Source organism: Rhineura floridana, chromosome 5 (assembly GCF_030035675.1).
Source record: "Rhineura floridana isolate rRhiFlo1 chromosome 5, rRhiFlo1.hap2, whole genome shotgun sequence".
Taxonomy (NCBI): domain Eukaryota; kingdom Metazoa; phylum Chordata; class Lepidosauria; order Squamata; family Rhineuridae; genus Rhineura; species Rhineura floridana.
In genome coordinates, this window is record NC_084484.1 from 135,464,870 (window position 1) to 135,488,460 (window position 23,591).

At 40.3% G+C, this 23,591-nt stretch overlaps 1 protein-coding gene across 3 annotated transcripts in view; it reads left to right on the forward strand.

Moving 5' to 3' along the window:
* Positions 1-23,591, forward strand: part of CBLB (Cbl proto-oncogene B) — a 127,388-nt gene that overhangs the window by 15,264 nt on the left and 88,533 nt on the right. For all 3 annotated transcript variants that reach the window (XM_061628141.1, XM_061628139.1, XM_061628140.1), the window contains exon 3: positions 9,371-9,621. In XM_061628141.1, the coding sequence (XP_061484125.1) occupies positions 9,371-9,621 (251 nt within the window). The remainder of the gene's footprint in view (positions 1-9,370; positions 9,622-23,591) is intronic.

Below are 23,591 nucleotides of genomic sequence, written 5' to 3' on the forward strand. Positions count from 1 at the left end.
AGAGATATGATTTTACAGCAGTATTTCAGCAACCTATTCAGAATGGATGGCAAGAAAATATTTGGGATAGAGGTAATTCCCATCAGACTCTTACTATATGACTATGGCTTTGACAGCAAGATTATTATGGAATACTGATAATGGAAGATTGGATACTGAAATTACTGGACTTAACAAGACTACTGAAGATGGAAGATGGAAAATGGAACTAATAGGGATAATAGAACAATGGCTACTGAAATTACTGAACCTAACAGATTCTGATGTGATGGATTAATTGAAATGTTTATTTTGACTATGGTTATGACAATAAGATTATCATAATTAGTAATGAGATGGATTAATCGATATGCTTATCTGGAAAAAAAAATTGATAGATATATTTCTTAAAGAATTGAAACCTCTCTTTGACTTTTTGTGGAAAGAATAAAGTAATGTTTATGAGATTTGATGATTAAGTAAGATAACTACTGGAGGAAAGTGATTTTATAATATGACTTAAGAGACAGGATTGTTATATATTATAGACTTATAACTGATTTGATCTTTGACAAATGGGAAGTCAATATTTTACTCTTTATTTTTTATTTTTGTTTTTTTTTTCTTTTTTTTCTTTTTGTTTAACTATTTTTGATTTTGTTTTTTGTCTTTGAATGTTTTATGATTTTGTCTTGTATGTTTTATGAAAATCTGAATAAAAATTATTGAAAAAAAAAAAAAAAAGAAAGCACATAACAACAACAACAAGGCTGTCAGTGGCTACTAGTTAGGATGGCTATGCTGTGCCTCCAAGGAGACAGTATGCTTTTGAATACCGGGTGTTGCTGGAAGCAGCAGGAGGGGAGAGTGCTCTTGCACTCAGGTCCTGTTTTTGGGCTTCCTATGGGCATCTGGTTGGCCACTGTGAATTGGATGCTTAACTACATGGGCCACTGACCTGCTCCAGCAGGCTCTTCTTATATTCTCCCCCCACCTAGCAGCTATCTCCCCCCTAACAAAATGGAATGCATTGTGGGAGGAGGCTTCTGGGGAGCAGCAAATAGCCCTAAAATGGTTGTGTGGCTCAGAATTCCCTGACCTAGGAGCCTGTCTATTCCGTTATTATTGGTCTCCTGCAGGATGGTTTTGATCTACTTTTTGTCTACCGGGCTGACTTACTAGGTTGACTTCTTCCTTAACTACTTAGTCACATTGTTGTATGGCTTTTAATTTTGTAATTGGTTGCTTTTTATCTCCATTTTTAAAATTATTTTGTGGTGTGTTTTTGTTACTGGGATTTGATGCCTTTGGCATCAAAGTTGGAAATGTGGGATAAAAGTTTTAAGAACAAATTATGTTTGTTTGAATGAATGTAGCTGTAATCAGAGTGGCTGTACCCTATAGTCAGCATGGATTTTCCGCATTCCGCAATGTTAATTGAAAATACCCCCATGCCATTCTGATGCTTCCCATAAGCTCATTTCAGAACAAAACCTTAACGAAAGTTATAGTCCTGAACTCAGAAATGGCTGCTTAACAACCCTGTAAGTTTTTATGGAAATACACAAAACAGTCCAAGAGAACAGAGAGTTCAAAATGTAAAAAGAGAGAAAGAAAAAACCAAACCACTTTTGGACTTTATTTCTGTAAGTGTTCTCATAATTTGTTAAAATGAATTTAAAATAGCCCATGTTCACACAGTACCTATACTCCTATTACTGACCTTGCCCCATACTCTGACCTTCATCCTCTGCAGTTTAAAAGTAAAAAAAAATGCCTGGGTAATTTTTAATTAATTTAAAAAAATTAACATTAAAGTTAATGATAAACCCGGGCATGCTCAGTAAGAACACCGCCCAGAGAGCTATGCTAGTGGGGCGGTATAAAAATCTAATAAATAAATAAACCGTCAATGTTCTAACAGCCAGATTCACAGCTGCTTGACTTGCCTAATCAACCCACACCAGACCTTTATCCTGGGAGGTTTAGTTTGTGAAGGGTGCTGAGAGGAGACTCCTATTTCCCTGACAGAGCTCCAGTGGCCAGAATGGTTTAACAGTCAGCCACTCGGATAAAAGTTCTGTGAGGGGAACAGGGCATCTAGCAACTCTCAGCACCCTTCATTAACTACAATTCCCACGATTCTTTGGGAGAAGTCATGACTCTCTAAAGTGAAATAAAGTTCTGGTATGGATGTGGCTAGGGAAAGCTTTGGTTTAAATTTGGATGAGAAATTACATGTGTGTGCTGTAGAATAAAAAGGTGGGGGAAACGCTGTAAAAGAATGAACTCAAAAGCATGCAAATGATCAAACCTGCCCTCCCTTCATCTTCCATTCTGTTCCCTCCCTCTTGCCCCTTCCCTTGTCCTTCCAGTCCCCACCTTCCTCCTCATCCTTCTTCCCCCTGGTCTGTTCTACCTATCTTAAGCATGATTACACAGGAGTAAATGCCATTGAACTCAATAAGTAAGCAAATGATCAAATCTGTCCTCCCTTCCTCCCAATCTCCCTTTCACACCTTCCCCTTCCCTTCCTTTGCCCCCTTTCCAGTTCCCTCCTTCCCCCTCCTCTCCTTCCCCTCCTCCTCCTTCCGCTCACCTCCCTTCCTCCTCCCCTGACCACTACAGCATTCCCTTCCTCTTCTCTTTCTGACCCCCCCGTAGTCAGTTTTACATATGCTAAGCATGATTTCACGGGAGTAAATCCCACTGAACTCAATAAGCATGCAAATGATCATACTTGCCCTCCTCCGCCTCTCTGTCCTTCCTCCCCTCCTTCCTTTTCCTCCCCTACGTCCTTTTCCTCCCCTACCCCTGCCCTTTTTCCTCCTCCCCTCCCCATCCCCTGCGATCCATTTCACCTATCCTAACCATGATTGCAGGGGAGTAAATCCCATTGAACTCAATAAGCATGTAAACAATCTATTGTCAGTAAACTTGCACAGGATCCCATTTCTTAGCTCCCAGATTAAAAAGCAGAGAAACTCATTAATAGGCAAAAACCCCCACACCCTTACGATTTAAGAACATACCTACAGCCCACAGCTCTTTCTATCAAACTTTAAAAAGCAGGGAAATTGGGCAGCTACAATGAATGCACCAGGGGAGCAAGAGACCTGATCTCCTCTCTGAGATACTCTACTGCCCTACAGATTTGTCAAAATGCAAAGACAATTTGGGTTGGTCTTTCACAGTCCAATCCACTTCCTGTGTAGCTTGGGAGAATTTGGTTACATATGTCTCTGAGCATATGTGAGTGGTAGCAACACCTGCAATCAGCCCAAATAACAGAAACAAGACATGTGCTGTGCTGGTCTTGTTTTCGCAGGGAGGAAGCAACATTATTAAAACAGTTGATAGTCACTTGATTCACTTTGCAATTTTAGTGAAGTTTCCTATAGTAAATTGTTTTGTTTTGCTTCTGTTTCTGTGAATATGTGAAGTACAGCAACACTTTGCAACACTAAAAAAACTCCGAAAGCAATTGTGGAATAATGGCACTGACTATTCTGCAGAATAGTTTCCAGTAGACATGAAGAGTGTCTCAGTTTGCACAGTCTGCACCTGTGTTAGAATTGCTTTTAATATGTTTTCTTTAATGTTTTTAAACTTTTTAAAAAAAATATTTTTCTAAAGCTTTTTAAGAAAATGTTTTTAACCTTGTTTTAATGTATTTTAAGGTCTTTTTATGATGTTTTAAAGTGTTTTTAGCATTTCTGTTTGCCACCCTGGGCTCCTGCGGGGAGGAAGGGCAGGATATATATATATATATATAAAGAAAGAAAAAACACTGGGAAGTGAAATATATTCTAGCAAAATTCTAGGTGTGCTCTATGTTTTTAATTGACCATGCCAACGTTTCCTTAAGTGGAGTAGTTTAAGCATAGCATGCTGAAAACATGCCTCTTGGGCAGGCCAAGTTTGTTTTTTTCCCAACAGTTAATGCACCCAAAATAGAAACAGAGCATAACCTCCAGTTTGAAACACAAAAGGCTGTCTTCACCATCATGACATTGACCAATAAAAAGACTTTGAAATTAATAAAAATAAATTTGACACAGATTTCTAGGATGAATAATGAGGAAAGTACAATTTTCTTGGGTACATTCTTTGTAGAAACAATAGTAACACAGTAAAGAAGCAAAGTAAGAACACCACCAACAAACATACAAAAATATAATTCTCCATCTTTGGAGATGGCGGATGTTGTCACCACTCGGCATATGTTCAGAAGCACGTTACCAAATTCTTCCAAGCTGCACAGGAAGTGAATTGGACTGTGAAAGACCAACCCAAATTGTGTTTCCATTTTGACAAATTTGTGGGGCAGTCCAATATCTCAGAGAGTAGGTCAGGTCTCCTGCTCCCCTGGTGCATTCACTATAGCTGCCCAATTTCCCTGCTTTTTGAAATTTGATAGAAATACCTGTAGGTATGTTCTTACTGCAATGCTTTTTTTCCTATTAGTGAATAATGTAATACCCAGTTCTAGTGAATTACAAAGTGAAGAGTTTAAAACGTTAACATTTTATAAATACCGCCTGTGTTTTTTCTGAAAAGTAATTCCTAGAAATTCCTTTATATCAGAGTTTGTTTTTTGGCCTTTTTTGTAATATTTAAGATTCTTCGGCTATGTCATTCTATTCTTTGAGGCTAAAGTTACTATTTTCACAACTTACAAGATTTATTATTTTAAATTGTGATAGTTAATGTTCACCAGAAGTAGCTTCTTTCTCTTTACTGCTGTAAATCAAAATTATATGTTATCTGTCTTGGTAGGTCGTTGTCAGATCAGCTACTTGTATTTTCAAAGAATGTGTAATTAAATAATACACAACCTTATAGGAAAATGAATAGGAAAATTTCACTGAAAACTAAAAACATTAAGAAGAGCCTGTTGGATCTGGTCAGTGGCCCATCTAGTCCAGCTTGTTCTCATAGTGGCCAGCCAGATGCCTGTGGAAAGCTCACAAGCAGAACCTGAGTGCAAGAGCACTCTCCCCTCTTCCAGTTTCCAGCAAATGCTGTTCAGAATCATGCCGCCTCTAACAGTGGAAGTAGAACAGTCCTCGTAGTTAGTAGCCATTGATTGCCATATCAATAAATTTGTCTAATCACCTTTTAAAGCCATCCAGGTTAGTGGTCATTACTGCTTCTTCTGAGAACTCAATTGTATCTTCTAGGAGGAAAGGAAATTAAGCTGTTTATTAAGAGAGAATAGGCAAACTGGTAAATGCAAAGGGCCAGCCTAGATATATGACATGTTTGTTCATTTCACTTACATCCCACCCTCCTTCCATGTTGGAGGTCAAAGTGGCATATACAGTTGATGTATCATGTACTTTCAGACCATATCTTGAGACTAGTGAAAACATGTAGGAGTAAGTAGTGAGAATATATAATTTAAAAATAGTATTTTCATGAACATGGGAAAAAATGAAAAACAAATGGAACCAATTATTAAAATAATCTTGCTTGTATGGGCTAAGAAGTTACAAATTTGAAAAATTATGGTAAGCTTCTATGCATTTCTTCAGCAGTTTTGCCTTCAGGTTTTTTTTGTGTCTGCAATTAGAAGCTTTCAGATGGTACTACAGTACTACTACAGTAATTTGTACACCGCCCTGAGAGCTTGTCGCTAAAGGGCGGTCTAAAAGTACAATAAATAAATAAATAAAATAAATACTACAGTAATTAGGGAAAAGTTACTCACCTGAGTACTTTGGACTACTATTATAGTTGTACTTAAAAGTTCTTTCCCAAAGAGAACGTTGACAGTCCTTCTTCATAATCCAGCGTAGCCAGTTAAGGTACTTTTCTTGAGGCAAACAATTTCACTTTAAATAGCATAACATGGATTGTTATCTGAGCCAATTTGTGGTATCTGAAAACCATTACTTTTGGTAAATTTGAGTAAGCAGCATAATGGGTGTGAGCAGAGCTTGGAAGATTAGTTTTTAAAAGTAATCAATTACAGTTACAGTTACATGCCCCCCCAAAGTAGTAATTACCGTTACAATTACAATTGCTCTGAAAGTAACTGATTACTTTACTTTTACTCAAAAGTAATTGCTATAATTACATTTTCGTTACTTTTTTTAAAAAAAATTGCCTACAAGGTGCTGGCCTTGGCTGCTGCACATCTGAGTAGCCTAAAACAACATTAAAAATAAGCACACACACACAGAGGGTAGTATAATATTTTTTTTTATCCATAAAGTTAACAGAATGGCATAACAGAATCTCACATCTCCTCACCCCACCCCCAGCAATGATGATACCCCAACACACATACTTTTTGTATATATATATTGCCTCCAGCTCTTTTCTCCTTCCACTCCTGTCAATTTTTAAACAATTGTTTTCTCCACCCCGTCTCACTCTCCACCTCCTCCCTCGTCACCTCCTAAGCACCCATAGAGCATGAAGGAAGAACAACGCTGCACAGAAGCCCAATTTGAAGCACATGATTTTTATTCACAAATCAGAGGAGCAGAAGACTTCCACTGCTCCCCCTCCCAAGTAACGCCCAAAAGTAATGCTGGAAACATTACAATTACTCTTCAAAAGTAATGAAGTTACTACTCGTTCTATTACCAGCAAAATGTAATGAAGTTACCCACTCGTTACTCAAAAAAGTAATAAATTACAAGTAATTCGTTACTTGTAACTAGTTACTTCCCAGCTCTGGGTGTGAGCACAATTATGTTTCCTGTGCTAAGGGTGCCTGCTTTCATTTGTCACAAATCTGAACAGATATTTGTTGCCATCCTTTTGTGTCATGAATAGAATGCTCATTTTTTAATTGAGTTGGGTCAGCTGTGATAAACTGCAATTCATATGAGGTGATCTTTAACTTCTAGTGAAATTAATCCGTTTTATTGATTTAAGTAATGTGGCATTTGCCAGCTGTCACCAAGCCTGGATCTGTTTGTTTTCTTCCTCTTTTAAGCAGAGATCTAGGTGGAGGAGTAAACCATCAGAGTGATACACTCAAATTTCATACTTAACATTATAATAAAAAAGGAGGTCTGAGGGTACATTGCCTATGAATACGTTGCTACTCAGTACTTTGTTAGTGGATAAAGTAAGTGCTTCTGTACACTCACATTTTTGCACCAATGACTTAGCATTTTCAATCTGGAATGAAGTGAGCCATTTGGAAGAACTGGTTCACATAGTTTACCTCAGAGGCCCAGTTCTGATGTAGAAGTGCGAGCAGTGGTCTCTAATGTCTGAATCAGGTATTGACAGGCTCAAATCATATGGTTTTTTCAGAAAACCTTAAAGTTGTGAGTATATAGAACAGGATATTTGGCCCTTGTTAATATTTTAAATGGGGCAAAGATTTTTTCCTACATAATCTTGTAGTCAAGAAAGTTTTTATCACTTGTTACATGTAGGTTGTTGCTTAATTGTGTATTTATTGCTTAAATCAGTACATGCTTAATAGAAAATAAACATACAATCAGGAAAAGTTCATTAACGATTACTACCACAATAAATGTTTTCTCATTTTGGAGCTTGTTTTATAATTAGTGACCAAGCTGTAGTTGAATTGGTAAATGTTTTATAGCAATAGCTGACCTCTTTTCTTGCTTGTTGTTAATGCAAATGGTTGTGATAGTGGTGTTCCTGATTGTAAAAGCTGTGTGATTAACACAGTTTTAAAAAAGGTCACATTGGAAAATCCAAACAGAAATTCCATTACATCCTCAAATAGGGTTCTTGGACAATATATCAACTGCTATCTAGCATTAGCTGAGGAAAAAACACCAATACATTATTTTGCACATAGCAAATGTGTTATAAAACTATAGTTCATCAAGCACTGAATACTGATTCTCTGGAGGATTAGTTTTGAAATTATGGTAAACCAAGGGAACCACCGAATTCTTCTGTTACCTCTGTATGACTATATTGGCCTGAAATGTTAAGTGAAACTCAGTTCTGTGTTTTCATAATGCATTTTAATGACCTCTTTTACTCAGTCGCAAACAATCCTTAAATGTAAGCATCTTGAATATATGGAGAGTTTCCAAGTTTTTAAAATTATTATGTGATGATAAAACTGCATGTTTTTGTTTTCTTGTTGTCTTTTTGACCCAGTGCCCTCTCTTTTTATCATATGCACACAAATAATAATAAAAACACATCTCCATTCTGTCTTCCATTTTTAAGACTTAGCAGGTTAAGTTATTCAGTCTGATTTTAGTACAGTTTTCTGTTTAGTTTTTTCTGCCATTAATAGCTTTTCTCACACTTATCGAGCTATGGACCTAAAATCCTTACTGAAGCTTTTGGCAACAGTGGATAATTTCCAACATTGTTGCACCTTGAACATAATTAGAGTTGAACCTACATGAGTGCAACTCTTATTCCATGAATGAAAATTCCTTTTGTTCATAGTGTGACAACACTGGATACCGCTCAGTTAATTTAATACTAGTAAAAACTGTGATTAAAATAAAAGGGGCCTAAATATTTAAACTATAGTTACAATTTTCCTAATTTTTAATGTAATTAGCCTACTATCTGACATTTTCTGGAGTTTTGTGACTGACTTCACTTGATATACACTCAGTCTTTGATCTTTGACACTTCTTTCATTGCTTGGGATTTCTATTTTGCAGTCTTAATACAAATTTTAATGTCTGGCCTTCTCGGCTTCATTCACATTGACAAACTGAGTCAGTTCTGACGTAAAAGGAAATAATTTCTCAGTACAAGAATGAGCCTAAGTGGGCATTTGGTTCACATGCACCCCTCTCCTTTTCTTTTGTGCCCGCAAAGAGGAAATAAAAAGCTTTTGTGTTTGATTTCAAATTAGCCATGGTTCTCTGTGATGTCTTAACTTGGCAATGTTTGCTTAAAGTATGGTTATTTATTTATATTTTTGTATACCACCATTTCATTTAAAAACATCAGTGATTCACAAGTTAAAAACAACAACCATACAATAACAACATTAAAAATACAATGAAAGCAAAGGTTATTGAGAACAAACCCAGATCTAATAATTTTTTCAGTTCCCCAAGTTTGGACATCATGAGGTATTGTGGTTAAAATCAGAATTTTACTACATCAGTTTTAAAATCAGACTTCAGTCTCCTTGCAGGCATGAAAGAAGAAGAAGGGAGGTGGGAGCATGAAAACCATTGTTTCCCTTTATGTCCGAAATGTCTTTCTAAATTTTCTTCCGCAAATTTGTTCAGCACAATCTTGACGAAATGATTACTGTTTCATCAGCAAAGGTAGGATTGCTTAAGAAGAGATACAGTTATTTTGTGGCTTTGATATATGCTTCCAGCTGCTGTCTTTGACATGCAATGAAGTTTTGTCCGTTTAGTGAATTTATCATTTACATAAAATGTATTTTTTTTTGTTCTAGGTGAGACTTTGTCAGAATCCCAAACTTCAGTTGAAAAACAGCCCCCCTTATATACTTGATATTTTACCAGATACCTATCAACATTTGCGGCTTATATTGAGCAAGTACGATGACAACCAGAAACTTGTGCAGCTCAGTGAAAATGAATATTTTAAAATCTATATTGACAGTCTCATGAAAAAATCAAAACGGGCTATAAGACTTTTCAAAGAGGGAAAAGAGAGGATGTATGAAGAGCAGTCACAGGACAGGTAAGATAATTTTTAAATGTCCTGACCCATTCTATTATAACTTTATTTCTATACTTCACCAGTGTTTAGATACTTAATGGTTTAGGACATAATGTTTATTTTCCAAATACAGTGACCCTGCAGGTCAACTAGTAATTCATTGCACTTTTTTCTTTCTTTAATGTTCATCTATTTTAAGTAAACTTCTGATGCAATTGTTTTCTTTATGAAGTATTAATTTTTGTGTAACAATTCATATTGTATAGGAATATAGCATGCAAATTATCTGTCTGGAGTGCTGGAGCTGGAGGCTTGCTTTTGTAGACACATGTAGACACATAGCACAATCAAGTGGACTTTGCAGCCTATTCTATTGGCTGCAATAAAATGCATCTAAGTGGAGAGAGGGACCCTGGGAAGGCCTCTGTGGGCACATGTCCACCCACAGGTGCCATGTTGGTAACCCTGCTTACATATTTGGAAAAATTAAAAGTGAAACACAGGTGATTTAATTCAGCATTTATGTAAAATAGTTTAGGATATTGTGTAGCCAGTGGGAGTAAAGTAAAGTAATGCTCAAGATTCTACAACAAAGGTTCTTACCATATATGGAGCGAGAAATGCCAGACGTTCAAGCTGGATTTAGAAAGGGAAGAGGCACCAGAGATCATATTGCAAACATACGTTGGATAATGGAACGGAGCAAGGAATTTCAGAAGAAAATCACCCTGTGCTTTATAGACTACAGCAAAGCCTTTGACTATGTAGATCATGAAAAACTATGGAATGCTTTAAAAGAAATCGGGGTGCCACAGCATCTGATTGTCCTGATGCGCAACCTATACTCTGGACAAGAGGCTACTGTAAGGACAGAATATGGAGAAACTGATTGGTTCCCCATTGGAAAGGGTGTGAGACAGGGGTATATTTTATCACCCTATTTGTTTAATCTGTATGCAGAACATATCATACGGAAAGCGGGATTGGACCAAGATGAAGGAGGTGTGAAAATTGGAGGGAGAAACATCAATAATTTAAGATATGTGGACGATACCATGCTACTAGCAAAAACCAGTAATGATTTGAAACGAATGCTGATGAAAGTTAAAGAGGAAAGCACAAAAGCAGGACTACAGCTGAATGTCAAAAAGACTAATGACAACAGAAGATTTATGTAACTTTAAAGTTGACAATGAGGACATTGAACTTGTCAAGGATTATCAATACCTCGGCACAGTCATTAACCAAACTGGAGACAATAGTCAAGAAATCAGAAGAAGGCTAGGATTGGGGAGGGCAACTGTGAGAGAACTAGAAAAGGTCCTCAAATGCAAAGATGTATCACTGAACACCAAAGTCAGGATCATTCAGGCCATGGTATTCCCAATCTCTATGTATGGATGTGAAAGTTGGACAGTGAAAAAGGCAGATAAGGGAAAAATCCACTGATCTGAAACGTGGTGTTGGAGGAGAGCTTTGTGCATACCATGGACTGTGAAAAAGACAAATAATTGGGTGTTAGAACAAATTAAACCAGAACTGTCACTAGAAGCTAAAATGATGAAACTGAGGTTATCATACTTTGGACACATCATGAGAAGACATGATTCACTAGAAAAGACAATAATGCTTGGGAAAACAGCAGGGAGTAGAAAAAGAGGAAGGTCAAACAAGAGATGGATTGATTCCATAAAGGAAGCCACAGACCTGAACTTACAAGATCTGAACAGGGTGGTTCATGACAGATGCTCTTGGAGGTCGCTGATTCATAAGGTCGCCATAAGTCGTAATTGACTTGAAGGCTCATAACAACAACAAACAACAAGTGGGAGTTTGGTGCAGATTTGTGAACCCTTCCAAAAATCAGTGACACTTGCTTCCCTGGCATTTAATGACCTAACGTGTCAGTAGCCACGATCACACTTAACAAGCCAGACTTTCTAGGTTATCACGGTTTCTTGTGAATAAGGAGCATGCTGGTGTGCACTACCCTATCACATCTCCCCTTGTATGATATACAGTAGGTCCCTGCTTCTCGGTGGTTCGCTAATATGGCGCTAGCATGCCATCACGTGGGTAATGTGTGTGAGAGAGTGTATTGGGACTGGGGGTCGGTTGTTGGGGTTTTTGTCCCAGCTTTCCCCCCTCCCTCTTTCACCTTCGTCCATTCGTGGAGGTGGTTTGGGGTGTTTGGTTTCAGTTGTTCCCCTCTCTTCTTTTTTACCCTGCCTGCCCCATTTTGTTTGGGGATGGCGGATGCTTCTGGTGCTGCCTCTGTTCTTGGAGCTGCGGTGGTGACGTCTCTCCCTCCTCCAGGGCTGGTTTAAATTAGTTTTTAAATACCTGGTTTTAATTGTCTTTTATTGATAATTTTAATGTTTTAGGTTTTTTTGTAAACTTCTTAAAGGATTTATTACAATCAAGTGGGATATACATTTTGTTTACTAAATAAAAATAAATATGGTGCTGACTTAAATATTGGGCGACCCTAACTTAGTAAGGCCTGTTCTGAATGGCAGCTCATCTCCTTTATCTCCTTCAGAGGTCTTCACCATTCCTGGAGGAGTTGTTGTATGTATGTCCAGTATTTAAACAGCTGCAGCACTGGGAGACTGGAGCTGCAGCACTGGAGGACTAGAGAAAACCTGACCTGGGTTTCTGCTCTTGAGACAGCTGAGGTCCCAGATAAGTGCTGCAAGGACTGGGACCTCCTGCCTGACCCTGAATCCAGAGAGAAGCTGCAGTCAATGTTTCAGCCTCTTGTGTCAGCTCCTAGCTGGGTCAGGGCATAAAAGCCCAGCTGCCCTTGGGAGGCGGGATTGCCACCGAAGGGACAACAGCAAAGGAGGTTCCCCTTGGGGAGTCTTGAGGGTGAGGACGCTATCCCTTGCTATTTTTTTAAACCAATCTAGAGGAGATTGGTAGTGGGGAGGGCATATGGTATTTGTATAGTTCCTGTGCAGGGTGAGTAAACTGAATGATAGGAGGAAGTTGCCAGATGCCTTCAGAGTGACAGTCTGCAACTAGCAGAAGGCTGGTCCTCCCTGGGTATGAGATATGGGGGGAGTAGATGTGCCCTGTGTGAACGTTATTGAGTGGGTCTGTCTGTTCCCAGTTCTCTCAGAGGCCTATTGGGATAATTGGTTCAGGTAGGGTTTGTTGGTAGGCTCTTGCTGTGTCCGTATCAGGTGTTTAGGAGGAGTCTTAGTAAGGAGGAACATGGGTAATGCCACCTCAATTTCAGTGATTATGGGTAGAGGGAAGTATTGCCATGGGGAGGTAGTGAACTACCATTGAAGACAAGGGCACGACTATCTACCTCTTGTTCCTCACTCCCACTCCTCTCATGCACAGGTTCCTCATTGCTCATCTGCTGTGCCCACTGGCCTGTGTGTGCTGTTGTTTAACGCCAGATCGGTACAGAATAAGAGCACACTCATTCATGATCTGATCATGGATAAAGGTGCCAATTTGGCAGACCCAGCTTTGCCCACCTGCACACTCGGTGCACCACCAGCACAGGCTGCAGGGATGGGAGGAAGGAGTTGCTGTGGTCAACAGAACTTCCATCTCTGTCACTGGGGAACCATGCTGTCTTGGAGCTGGCTATGAGGGCCTGAATCCGGTGTCAGGTCAAGAAGACAGTAGACTAGGGTTGATGCTGGTGTACTATCCACACTGCTGCCTGGCAGCTCCTCTGACCGAGCTGGCGGAGGCAGTCTAGGCTGTGGTATTGGAGGACCCCAGAACAATAGTCCTGGTTGATTTCAATGTCCATGCTGAGGCTGCCTCTAGTGTTCCTGCTCGGGACTTCATGGCCTCTATAGTGACCATGGGGCTCTCTCAAATTGTCACTGGCCCAACGCATAGGGCAGGGCACACCCTCGACTTGGTTTTTGCTCCAGATGGAGGAAGGGGTGGTCTGGAGGATAGGGTCATGGTCAAACCACTTCCTGGTGAAGTTTAGACTTAGGGCTCTGATCTTCTCCTGCAGGGATTGTGGACAGATTAAGTTGGTCTGCCCTAGAGACTAATGGAATCCACCAGATTCCTGAATGCCCTGAGGGAGTTCCCAGTAGATAAAGCAGGTGACCTTGCTGAAGCCCTTGTCACACTGTGGAACACCGGGGTGCATCGAGCTCTTGACACAGTTGCCCTTGAGCGGTCTCTCTGGAATTGTTCGCACCTTGTTACACCAGTGAGCTAAGGGCAATGAAACAGGCTGGATGACAGCTAGAGCGCACATGGTGGAAGACGTGCTGTGAGGCTGATCAGGCACGAGTAAAACATAACTGTGCCTACTGTGTGGTGGTGAGGGCGGCGAAGAAGGCCCACTTCTCTGTCTCCGTCACATTGTCAAGTAGACGTATTGTCAGGGGCCTGTTGATATCAACTCCAGGAAATGGAGTTTTAGATCCTTCAGAGGCCCACTGTGAATTGTTTGCAAGGCACTTTAAGACTAAAGTTGGTCACCTTCCTAGCAATTTTGATGCCCCTCCACATCTACTGTAGTCCCCAGCTGCAACTTCTTGCGATCAGTTTCAGTTGATGCAGCCTGTTGATGTGGACAAGGTGCTTGCAATGATGCAGCCAGCAACTTGCCCTCTCGAACCTTGCCCTTCTTGGCTTATTAAAGCTTGCTGAGGGGGTTTGACCAAGTGGATCCAGGGTGGGGTCAATGTGTTGTTTTGGGAGGGAGTAGTTCCAACCACCCTGAAAGAGGCTGTGATGCGACCACTCCTGAAAAAGCCCACCCTGTACCCATTGGTTTGTGACAACTACTGCCCGGTTGCAAATATCCCCTTTTTAGGGAATGTGATTGAGTGGGTTGTGGAGCAGTGATTGCAAGTACTCTTGGATTAAGCAGATTGTCTTGACCCATTCCAATATAGGTTCAGGCCTGGTTATGGAACTGAATCAGCCTTGGTCACCCTGATGGATGACCTTTATCAGGACGAAGGCAGGGGAATGCAACCCTTTTATTCTTACTTGATATCTTGGCGGCTTTTGATACCATTGACCATGGTATCCTTTTGTGCCGACTTGGTGAGAAGGATATTGTAGGCACTGTTTTACATTGGTTCCAATCCTATCTTCAGGGTCTTTTACAGAGAATAGCATTGGGTGATTGTCTCTCGGCCCCCTGGCAGTTGTGCTGTGGGGTACCGCAGGGTACCATCTTGTCTCCCATGCTGTTTAACATCTACATATAGCCCTTGGAAGCGGTCATCAGGAGATTTGGGGTGAGGTGTCAACAGTAAGCTGACGATACCCAGCTCTGTTTCTCTGTAGCAACGGGAGAGGCTGTACAAGGCCTGGATTCGGGCCTGGACTCAGTGGTGGGCTGGATGAGGGCCAATAAACCGAGTCTGGTCTGAATCCTAGCAAGATGGAGATTCTGTGGGTTGGGGGTTCCCAAGTTTTGATAATTGATCAGTTGCCTGCTTTGGATAGGGTTGTACTCCTGAAAGAGCAGGTCTGTAGTCTGGGGATGCTCCTGGATCTTTTTGTTGTTGTTGCTAGAGGCCCAGGTGACCTCAGTGGCTAACAGTGCCTTTTACCAGCTTTGGCTGGTAAGACAGTTGTGGCCATTTCTGGACCCTGATAGCCTGACCATGGTTGTCCGTGCACTAGTAACCTCCAGCTTGGATTACTGTAATGTGCTTTATGTGGGGCTGCCCTTGAGGTTGGTCCAGAAGCTACAGCTGGTGAAAACTGGAGCGGCGAGATTGCTCACTGGGGCAGGGTATCACCAAAATGTCACCCTGCTGCTGAATGAATTGCACTGGGTACCTATTACCTACTGGGCTAAGTTCAAGCTGCTGGTTTTGGTGTACAAAGCCCTATACAGCTCGGGACCAGGATACTTGAAAGACCGTCTTACCCCTTATATACCCAGTGGATCATTGCATTCTGCAGGCAGGGGCCTCCTGCAGATACCATTTTATCAGGAGGTCCATTCCGCACAACATAGGAAGTGGACCTTTAGTGTAGTGGCACCTTCCCTTTAGAATTCCCTCCCCTTCAATATTAGACAGGCACCATCTCTGTTATCTTTTCGTTTCCTACTGAAGACCTTCCTCTTTCAACAATCCTTTTAAGTAGAGACCTTATCCCAGTCTGCATCTGTGTTGGAATTGCTTTTTAATACATTTTTAAACCTTTTTTTGTAAAGATGATTTTTTAAAGTTTTTTTTTAAAAGCTATTTTTAGGATGTATTTTTAAAATACGTTTTAAATGATATTTTGTTTTAATATATTTTAAAGTCTGTTTTTATTATGTTTTAGAGTGTCTTTGTGCTTTTGTTTGCTGCCCTGGCCTCCTACTGGGAGGAAGGGCGGGTTATAAATCTAATAAATAAATAAAAATATCTTGTTCAGATGTGCATGTACATTTGAAAAGAATGTTCATTTTGCACCCCATTCATTCATGTCATCAGGAAGAGGAAAAAAGTGAAGAAAACAAGACTTCTCGTCAAAATTCCCTGAGTATGCTTCAGTTTAATCAGAGATAAGGGATTTGTGGCCCTCTAGGTGTTGGACTCCAACTCTCACCAGTCCCAGTCAGCATGATCAATTACCAGAGATTATTGGAGTTGGATTCCAAACATACGGAGGGTCACAGCTTCCCCATCCCTGTTTCTAGAGAAATCTTTTCCCTGCTGCAATTACCACTGAAGTATACTAGGCACAGGTTTTATTTGAAAGCAAATACATGTTTAAAATAAAAAAGAAGCAGCATCCTGATGGTATCTTTTATTTTTAATCCTATTAATTCACATCCTGTGAAGAATGAGCTGTAGTAGCTTTCCGAGCTTAGTGGTAATAAAAGCAACCTAAATAATCTATTTCCATTTGTAAAAGCACTACTGATGAGGTTGGAGGCATTTCTCTTGTTGTTGACTCAGTTGATAGCCAGATGAGAGCTGGTAGTCCATAAATGTTAGTATTATTCCCATTATCCATGTGTGTCCAGCAGCCAAACTATTTTTTCCATTTTAAAAGCATCACATTGTTTGCAAGTGGTGATCCTGCTGATGAAATAGTTCATAATCTGATTATGCAACAAACTGCCTAATCATTGCTCTACAATAAGAGCTATAAGTAATATGTGTGTGTGTTTAAACCCTTTCCCCTCCAAGCTATTAAAATTAAGATTACCGGTAAACTACTGTTTTTACAGTGTGGAAACAATAAACCTGGTGCCGATTATGAATAAAATCACAAGCCCTTCTACTTATGTTGCTTGGTGATTAGAACAGTAAATACTTCAAGCTCTGCAATGCAAATAAATAAATAATTCACCAATCCCACCTCTTCCAAAGTCCCTTAAACCAATCAGCTCCAAGAAAAAGATTTTAATCCCTATATATACTTCAGAGAGCCAGTGTGGTGTAGTGGTTAAGGTGTTGGACTATGAACTGGAAGACCAGGCTTCTAATACCCACACAGCCATGAAGCTCACTGGGTGACCACTGCCTCTCAGCCTCAGAGGAAGGCAATGGTAAACCACTCTGAATACCGCTTACCATGAAAACCCTATTCGTAGCGTCGCCATAAGTCGGAATCTACTTGAAGGCAGTACATTTTTATACAGTAGGGTCCCACTCATACGGCAGGTTAGGTTCCAGACCCCTGCTGGAAAGTGAAAACCGCCAGAAAGCGGATCAGCTGTAGCATGGGGGTCTGGAACCTAACCCACTGATTGCACCAGAGGAGGAGAAGATCAAATCTTCCCCTCCTCTGGCAGGATCAGCTGGAGTGCGGGAGCCCCCGAGGAGGAGGAGCTCAGCTGTAGCACGCTACAGCTTATCCTCCCCTCCTCCGGCGCGATCAGATGGAGTGCGGGGAGCTCCAGCTCCCCTCCAGCTGATTGCCCTGCTGGCGCTGTATCAGTGGAACGCCGAAAAGTGGGGCACCAAGAAGTGGGGCCCGACTGAATATACGTCAACAAAATAGAATGAATACTGTAACTATTGTTGCTTGTATGTTTCACAGTATTTCATATTATTCTGCTGGGAAACCTAAACACAGGCAGCATAAACGTAAATAATTGAAGTCAGTCTTACTGCTAAGAACTTTCCCAGTTTTTTTCCTCTCCCTGCCCCCACGCTTATTGTATCTTCACAAAATATATCTTGCTGTTATGTTCCTTCAAGTCGATTACGACTTATGGTGGCTCTATGAATTAGCGACCTCCAACACCATGTGTCGTGAACCACCCTGTTCAGATCTTGTAAGTTCAGGTCTGTGGCTTCCTTTATGGAATCAATCCATCTCCAGTGAGTTGAAATGTCTTCAGCATTTGAAGCTATTCTTCATTCTATTGTTTGTATTGCTTCAGTATTTTATGGACATTTGACTTGATTCATTAGCATTCTGCCTCATGCCCCTTTCTCTTTACTCTTAAACCATTCTTTTAATATCTATAGGTATGAAAATTTATTTTTCATCCTCTGGCACTTTTTTGTCAGCATTACTTCTTGTGTTTCTAATCCTCTTAGTTTAAAGTATAACCACCATTTTGAAGTGTAATTTCTCTAAGAACTGAATTTACAGCTTATCTCCCTAATTCTTCACTTTCCTTAGACATTTGTTTCCTTTCCACACATTTATAACTTGGGGATTTGTGTTTGACTCTGTTCATAAGAAGAATCTTTCTGGATCAGACCAATTTTCATCTACTGTAGCATTCTGCCCCATATATTGGCCAAAGAGATACTGGTGGGCAGTGGCTAGGAAGCCAATAATCTGCTCACGCTGCTGATATAATCAGTAGTATAGTGGTTCATAACATAGAGGTTACTTTCATTCAGGATACTGCTGTCACTTCTAGCTACTTCATATTTCAAAAATCTGTTTCCATTAATACAGCTTAAATATAGCTTAAATATCAGTTATCCTAAGTGGGATATAACTATAATAAGTAAATAAACCTTGTTTTCTACAACCTTCCTTCTGGTTTGAACTCTTCTGCCTGCCTCTTGTTTTGCTTGGGCTGCATAATATTTTGCTGCTCCCCCCCCATATCTCCATTTTAACCTAATGTTTTAAACAATACATTTGAATTGATTCATTACATTCCTAATTAGTTTTCTTTCTATTTTGTATTCATTAAACTCCTTTTTGTTTACAATCACATTTTCTCGCTCTAGATCTTACATTCAGACCTATATGCTGCCCCATAAAATCTGAAGTTTCCATCCTTTTTTTGCTTGCAGTGACATATCTCTGGAATGTCACTGGATTTCAGGGCTGCTTTCTTAGTCTTTTCAGGTTATACAAATTAGTTTACATGAGCCTTTGGATTGTATTTCACCTAAGTCCTACTCAGAGTAGACCCATTAAGATAAATCAGCCTATGTTTATCATCTATCAATTTAATGGGTCTACTCATGAGTAGGAATGACATTGATCCCATCCTTTGTGGTGTTCTGGACTAGGACCTGGGAGACCAGGGTTAGAATCTCCACACAGCCATGGAGCTCACTGGGTGACCTTGGGCCAGTCACTGCCTCTCAGCCTCAGAGGAAGGCAATGGTAAAACCCCTCTGAATACCGCTTACCATGAAAACCCTATTCGTAGGGTCGCCATAAGTCAGAATTGACTTGAAGGCAGTCCATGATCATCATCCCTTCCCTTTGTGTCCTATTTCTCCTCCATTGTTTGGTCAGCTTGAAGTCAGCACGTGTCAAATTTTTAAAAACTTTATAAATGTATAGTTGCCTTTGAATATGTATTCCTTTTAAACATGGGACAAGCCCCAGTGCTGATGTCTTGTAGCTTTCAAGGTGAGTCATGGTTTTCAGTAGTTTTAATGTCTGACTAGTCAACGTGCTGTTTAAAGTGAGCACAGATATGCTGCAAAAATACTGGACTGAATCCAAAGATGCTCTTGTTTGAACAGAAGTACTTCTGCTTTTGTAAGTTGCCCACTCTAAGATGCAGTGATGGCAAAGTGCATTACATACTGAAATTCTAAGTGTCTCACAGCTGTTTATTGATATTTTTGAAAGGCATTGGGAACTACTAAGGAAGCTGTGTTGGCAATGGCTCTTTGGATACACTGATCTTCCTGATGAATGGAATATATATTCACCTCAAGCAAATGTAGTGGTGGAGAAAATTTGCTTTTGACATGTTTGTATTTGCAGTGTAAGAGTGATGAAAGATTTATAAAAGAAGATCTGTATAGTGGAAATAATGCAAGTGCCTTTTTTACTGCTTTTGTAACAATTTGCAAAAAAAAGGAAGATTTGTTGTATAATGCAATCCCAAATACCCTATCATTTAATAATCAAGCTAAATATTTTTACAGCGTGTAGACCTGTGGTTAGCTCTCGTACTGAAGTTGGATTATTTAGTTGTGTTGCTAATGCCATGGTTAAACAGGATGCAGTCTATTGATAACTGAGCTTTCCTGTCTCCTTTCCTGTGGTTAGTAGAGAAAAAGGTGAGGGGCTCAGAGGTAGTAGCTTGTACTGGCCAGTTAGCATTTGACATGCTAAGAGACCAGACAGACAGCAATATAGTTGTGTTTAATGCTTGTACTGACATTCAATTATTTAGTTGTATGACTAATACTGATGCTGTCATGAAAATGCCCATAATCTAATGGGGACATCAGGCCTTAGCCTGATCTTACATTGAGTAATTTATCCGTAAAAAGGTTCCATCATGCGAGCAAGATACTTGAGTAACAAAGGCAGGATTCAGTCTTGAGGCAGGAGAGTGTAGGAAGGTTTTTCTTTCAGTTTTATGAAAAGAAATAAATCTAATTTTTTCCACTGTTACGAGGTCATTGCTAAAGAGCAGTATTATTTGTTTTATTTCAATGCTTTAAGCTCATGACTAAAGAGCAGTATTTATTCATTTTATTTAACAAAATTTGTATATTGCTTGATTCTAAAAAAACTAAGTGGTTTACAAAAACATTAAAATAATCAATAAAACAATTAAAAACAAATAATTAAAAACAATTAAAACACATCAACATCTATGTTTCTGGATAGGCTTGCCTAAGCAAAAAAAAGTTTTAAGCAGGCGCTGTAGTGAAGGTGCCTACCTGATGTCAGTAGGCAGGAGTGCAAGAGAATAGGTGCTACCACACTAAAAGAATGATTTCTTGCAAGTACGGAACAAGTATTATGTCGCATCTGTAACAGGGTCAGTTCCACAGATCAAAGTGCTTGAGTGGGCACATATGGGATAAAGCAGTCCAACAAGCAAACTGGTCCCAAACTGTTAAGGGCTTTATATATGAATAGTAACGTTATTCAGCAGTAATGTAACAGTAGTAAGCAGGAACTTGGCCTGGTAACAAATTGGCAACCAGGGCAGATCTCTGAGCAGAGGTGTTATATGCTGTCAGGGTCTCACTCTTGTTAGCAATCTGGCTGCAGCATTTTGCACCAATTTCTCTCCCAGCCGGGGAATGGTCATAGACACTTCTCCACCCTGACTATACCTTCCTCTGCCCACTACTACTGAAATTTTGGCAGCATCTTCACAACTCTCTGTTACCTGCCTACCCAGATGCATCCTAGCACCATAAACTGACAAAGTGTACCCCTAGGTACCACAGATAACAAACAAAGGCCTGGTAGTAGGCACATCCCATTTTGTCAGGTGGAAGATAATAGTGCCACTCCAACATTCCTCCACTCGGGGAACACCACCAAACCAATCTTCCCCTGTCTCAGGCTCTCACTGTGTGAAAGGGTCACAGGCCTGTCACCTACAATACCTGGCCTGCAATTCTATGTCTGAGTGACAGAGAGAGCGCCCCCTTCTGGGATGACCCTGCTGCCTGGGGCAAGGCCTGTTCTTATAGCAAGATTGGCTCTAGACCATACCCTAGCTGTATACACTTAGCTAGCAATCAAGCAATATCCTACCCTGCAGTCTGCCCAAACACACTCTTACCTCCAGGCAGCTACCTCACAGGGTAAACAAACTGATGCAGGCAAAGCACACACACTCTCTTGCTGGTTGGGAGAGCAGACCAGGCAGGGGCTGGTCTACCATCAACGCGATGGTTATGATGAAAGGAAAACTAGCTCTGCATTTGTTCCTTTCATTTTTTAAGTCTCCAGAGTGATATTAAGAAAATACTGTGTGAAGATGGGAAAAAATTCAGATAAAAATAATTCAGAAAAATGTTGAATATTGGATCCTGAAACAAGACATGATTTATTCTTTCATTGCATCTTCCAGCAGCCTGCCCTAACATTATGTTGATAAGATCTTTTTAGGAAGTTAAATGTAATTTGTAGTGCATATTAATTTTATTTTAATTAGAATTTATCTACCTTGGATAAATGTTGACACTTCCTTAAAATGTATTTATTTCACCTGTCTTTTGCTATTGTATGATCTGAGTAAGTTAAGATGGTGGGCAGTCACCACAGATGAGAGTCACACTTATGTCTCATTCAAAGCGACACAGCCACACACCAGTAAAACACCAGATTGCAGGGAGGACAGTGAGTGGCAGCACAGCTTTGAGAAGCACTTCTGAGTCCCTGGGGCTCTCTGCCAATGCCCAGCCTAGCTGACTGCTGGCACTCCACCTGTTTGAGGTGGTATAGAAATATGAGGTGAGGTATAGAAATTCTTATGTTTTTGTGATAGAAAGTGGAAAGCTGGAAATGAATTGTCTTCTCTACTAGAGCTTTCCAGAAAGAAAAAATGATGTTTTGTTTCATGGTGTACTGGCATCCAGACTGGGAAGGTGAGTTAAGTGGTACATGGTGCACGGTACAGTCAAAGAAGTGTTGATTAAAATGAAAATAAACATTATCATCATCAATCTTTCTAATACTGAACTTTGTTGTTTGGCAATGAAATATGTCTATGACAGGTGGTTTCTACATTTTAAAAAACCCTCTACACTCCATGTTTGTGTTTTAGGACAGTATGCTCCGGAGAGGACACTTCAGTAGATGACAACAGTGTTCAGGTTTGACAATTGGCACCCTTTAGTAGAAAGGATTAAGTGTAGAAAGTGTAGAAAGGATTAACTGTAGAAAGGATTAAGAAGGTGTGAGAAGAAAAAAGTGTTCTTTTGTCTCTCCTAGGGACCCCTATCCTGCCCTGGGAGTTCTAAGCTGTTTTGGGTACAGAACAGGAACACTGTCATTAAGGGATGTGAATATACAGGAACATTTTGTTGCTGGTCTGCTCTTTTTTATAATATTTTTGATACTCTATGTGGCCTCCTTCCTGCCCACAGTTTGTTTTTTCAAGTAGTAGTTGTGATAGGGTGGCTAAAAATGATTTAGTCCCATGCAGAACTACTGCAGATAACACACATGGATACACAACATGTTGGGGGGGGGAGGATAGATGCATGTTCCAGCCTGACCAGGGATGGAGCTAGGGAAGGAGGTGTAAAGGAGCATCTGTTATATTTGTCAACTCATCGGAGTTAAAATTGGCTCCAGAAGCTAAGTTGGAAACAGCCCAGGACTAAAGGAAAGGTGATTGCATGTTGGAAGCTGTTGTGTCTAGAAATACATTTTTGATAGACGAGTGTGGGATCCTCAAACTGCATCAGATGCACTGCATATTAGGGTCATGTAGTGGTGAGTGGGCTTGCGTGTTCCAATGAACCCTGTGAGCGATGCCATCGGGAGCCATGTACTCCCAGCAGGGTCACCCATGGTGGTAAGGTCAAGGGAGAGGAACCAGACAAAGAATGATCCAAGAAAGTCCTCAATGGCAGAACAGGCGGAGGATAACAATGTGTACATTACAATGGCTGTGAAGGCGGATGAAGGCTGCAGTAGATAAAAGACTTCCAGTTGTCGTGATATCCCATGCCATTGGATCAAAGCCTTTTTCTGTCAAGATTGTGTGTTGATCGTTGTGCGCCGATCTCCCCACATAAAACAAATCATGCACAGGCGTCTTCCAAGCAAACCAAACCAAACTGGAAACCTATGCCCTCACTGTGGGAGGCTGTGTGGATCCAGAATTGGCCTCCACA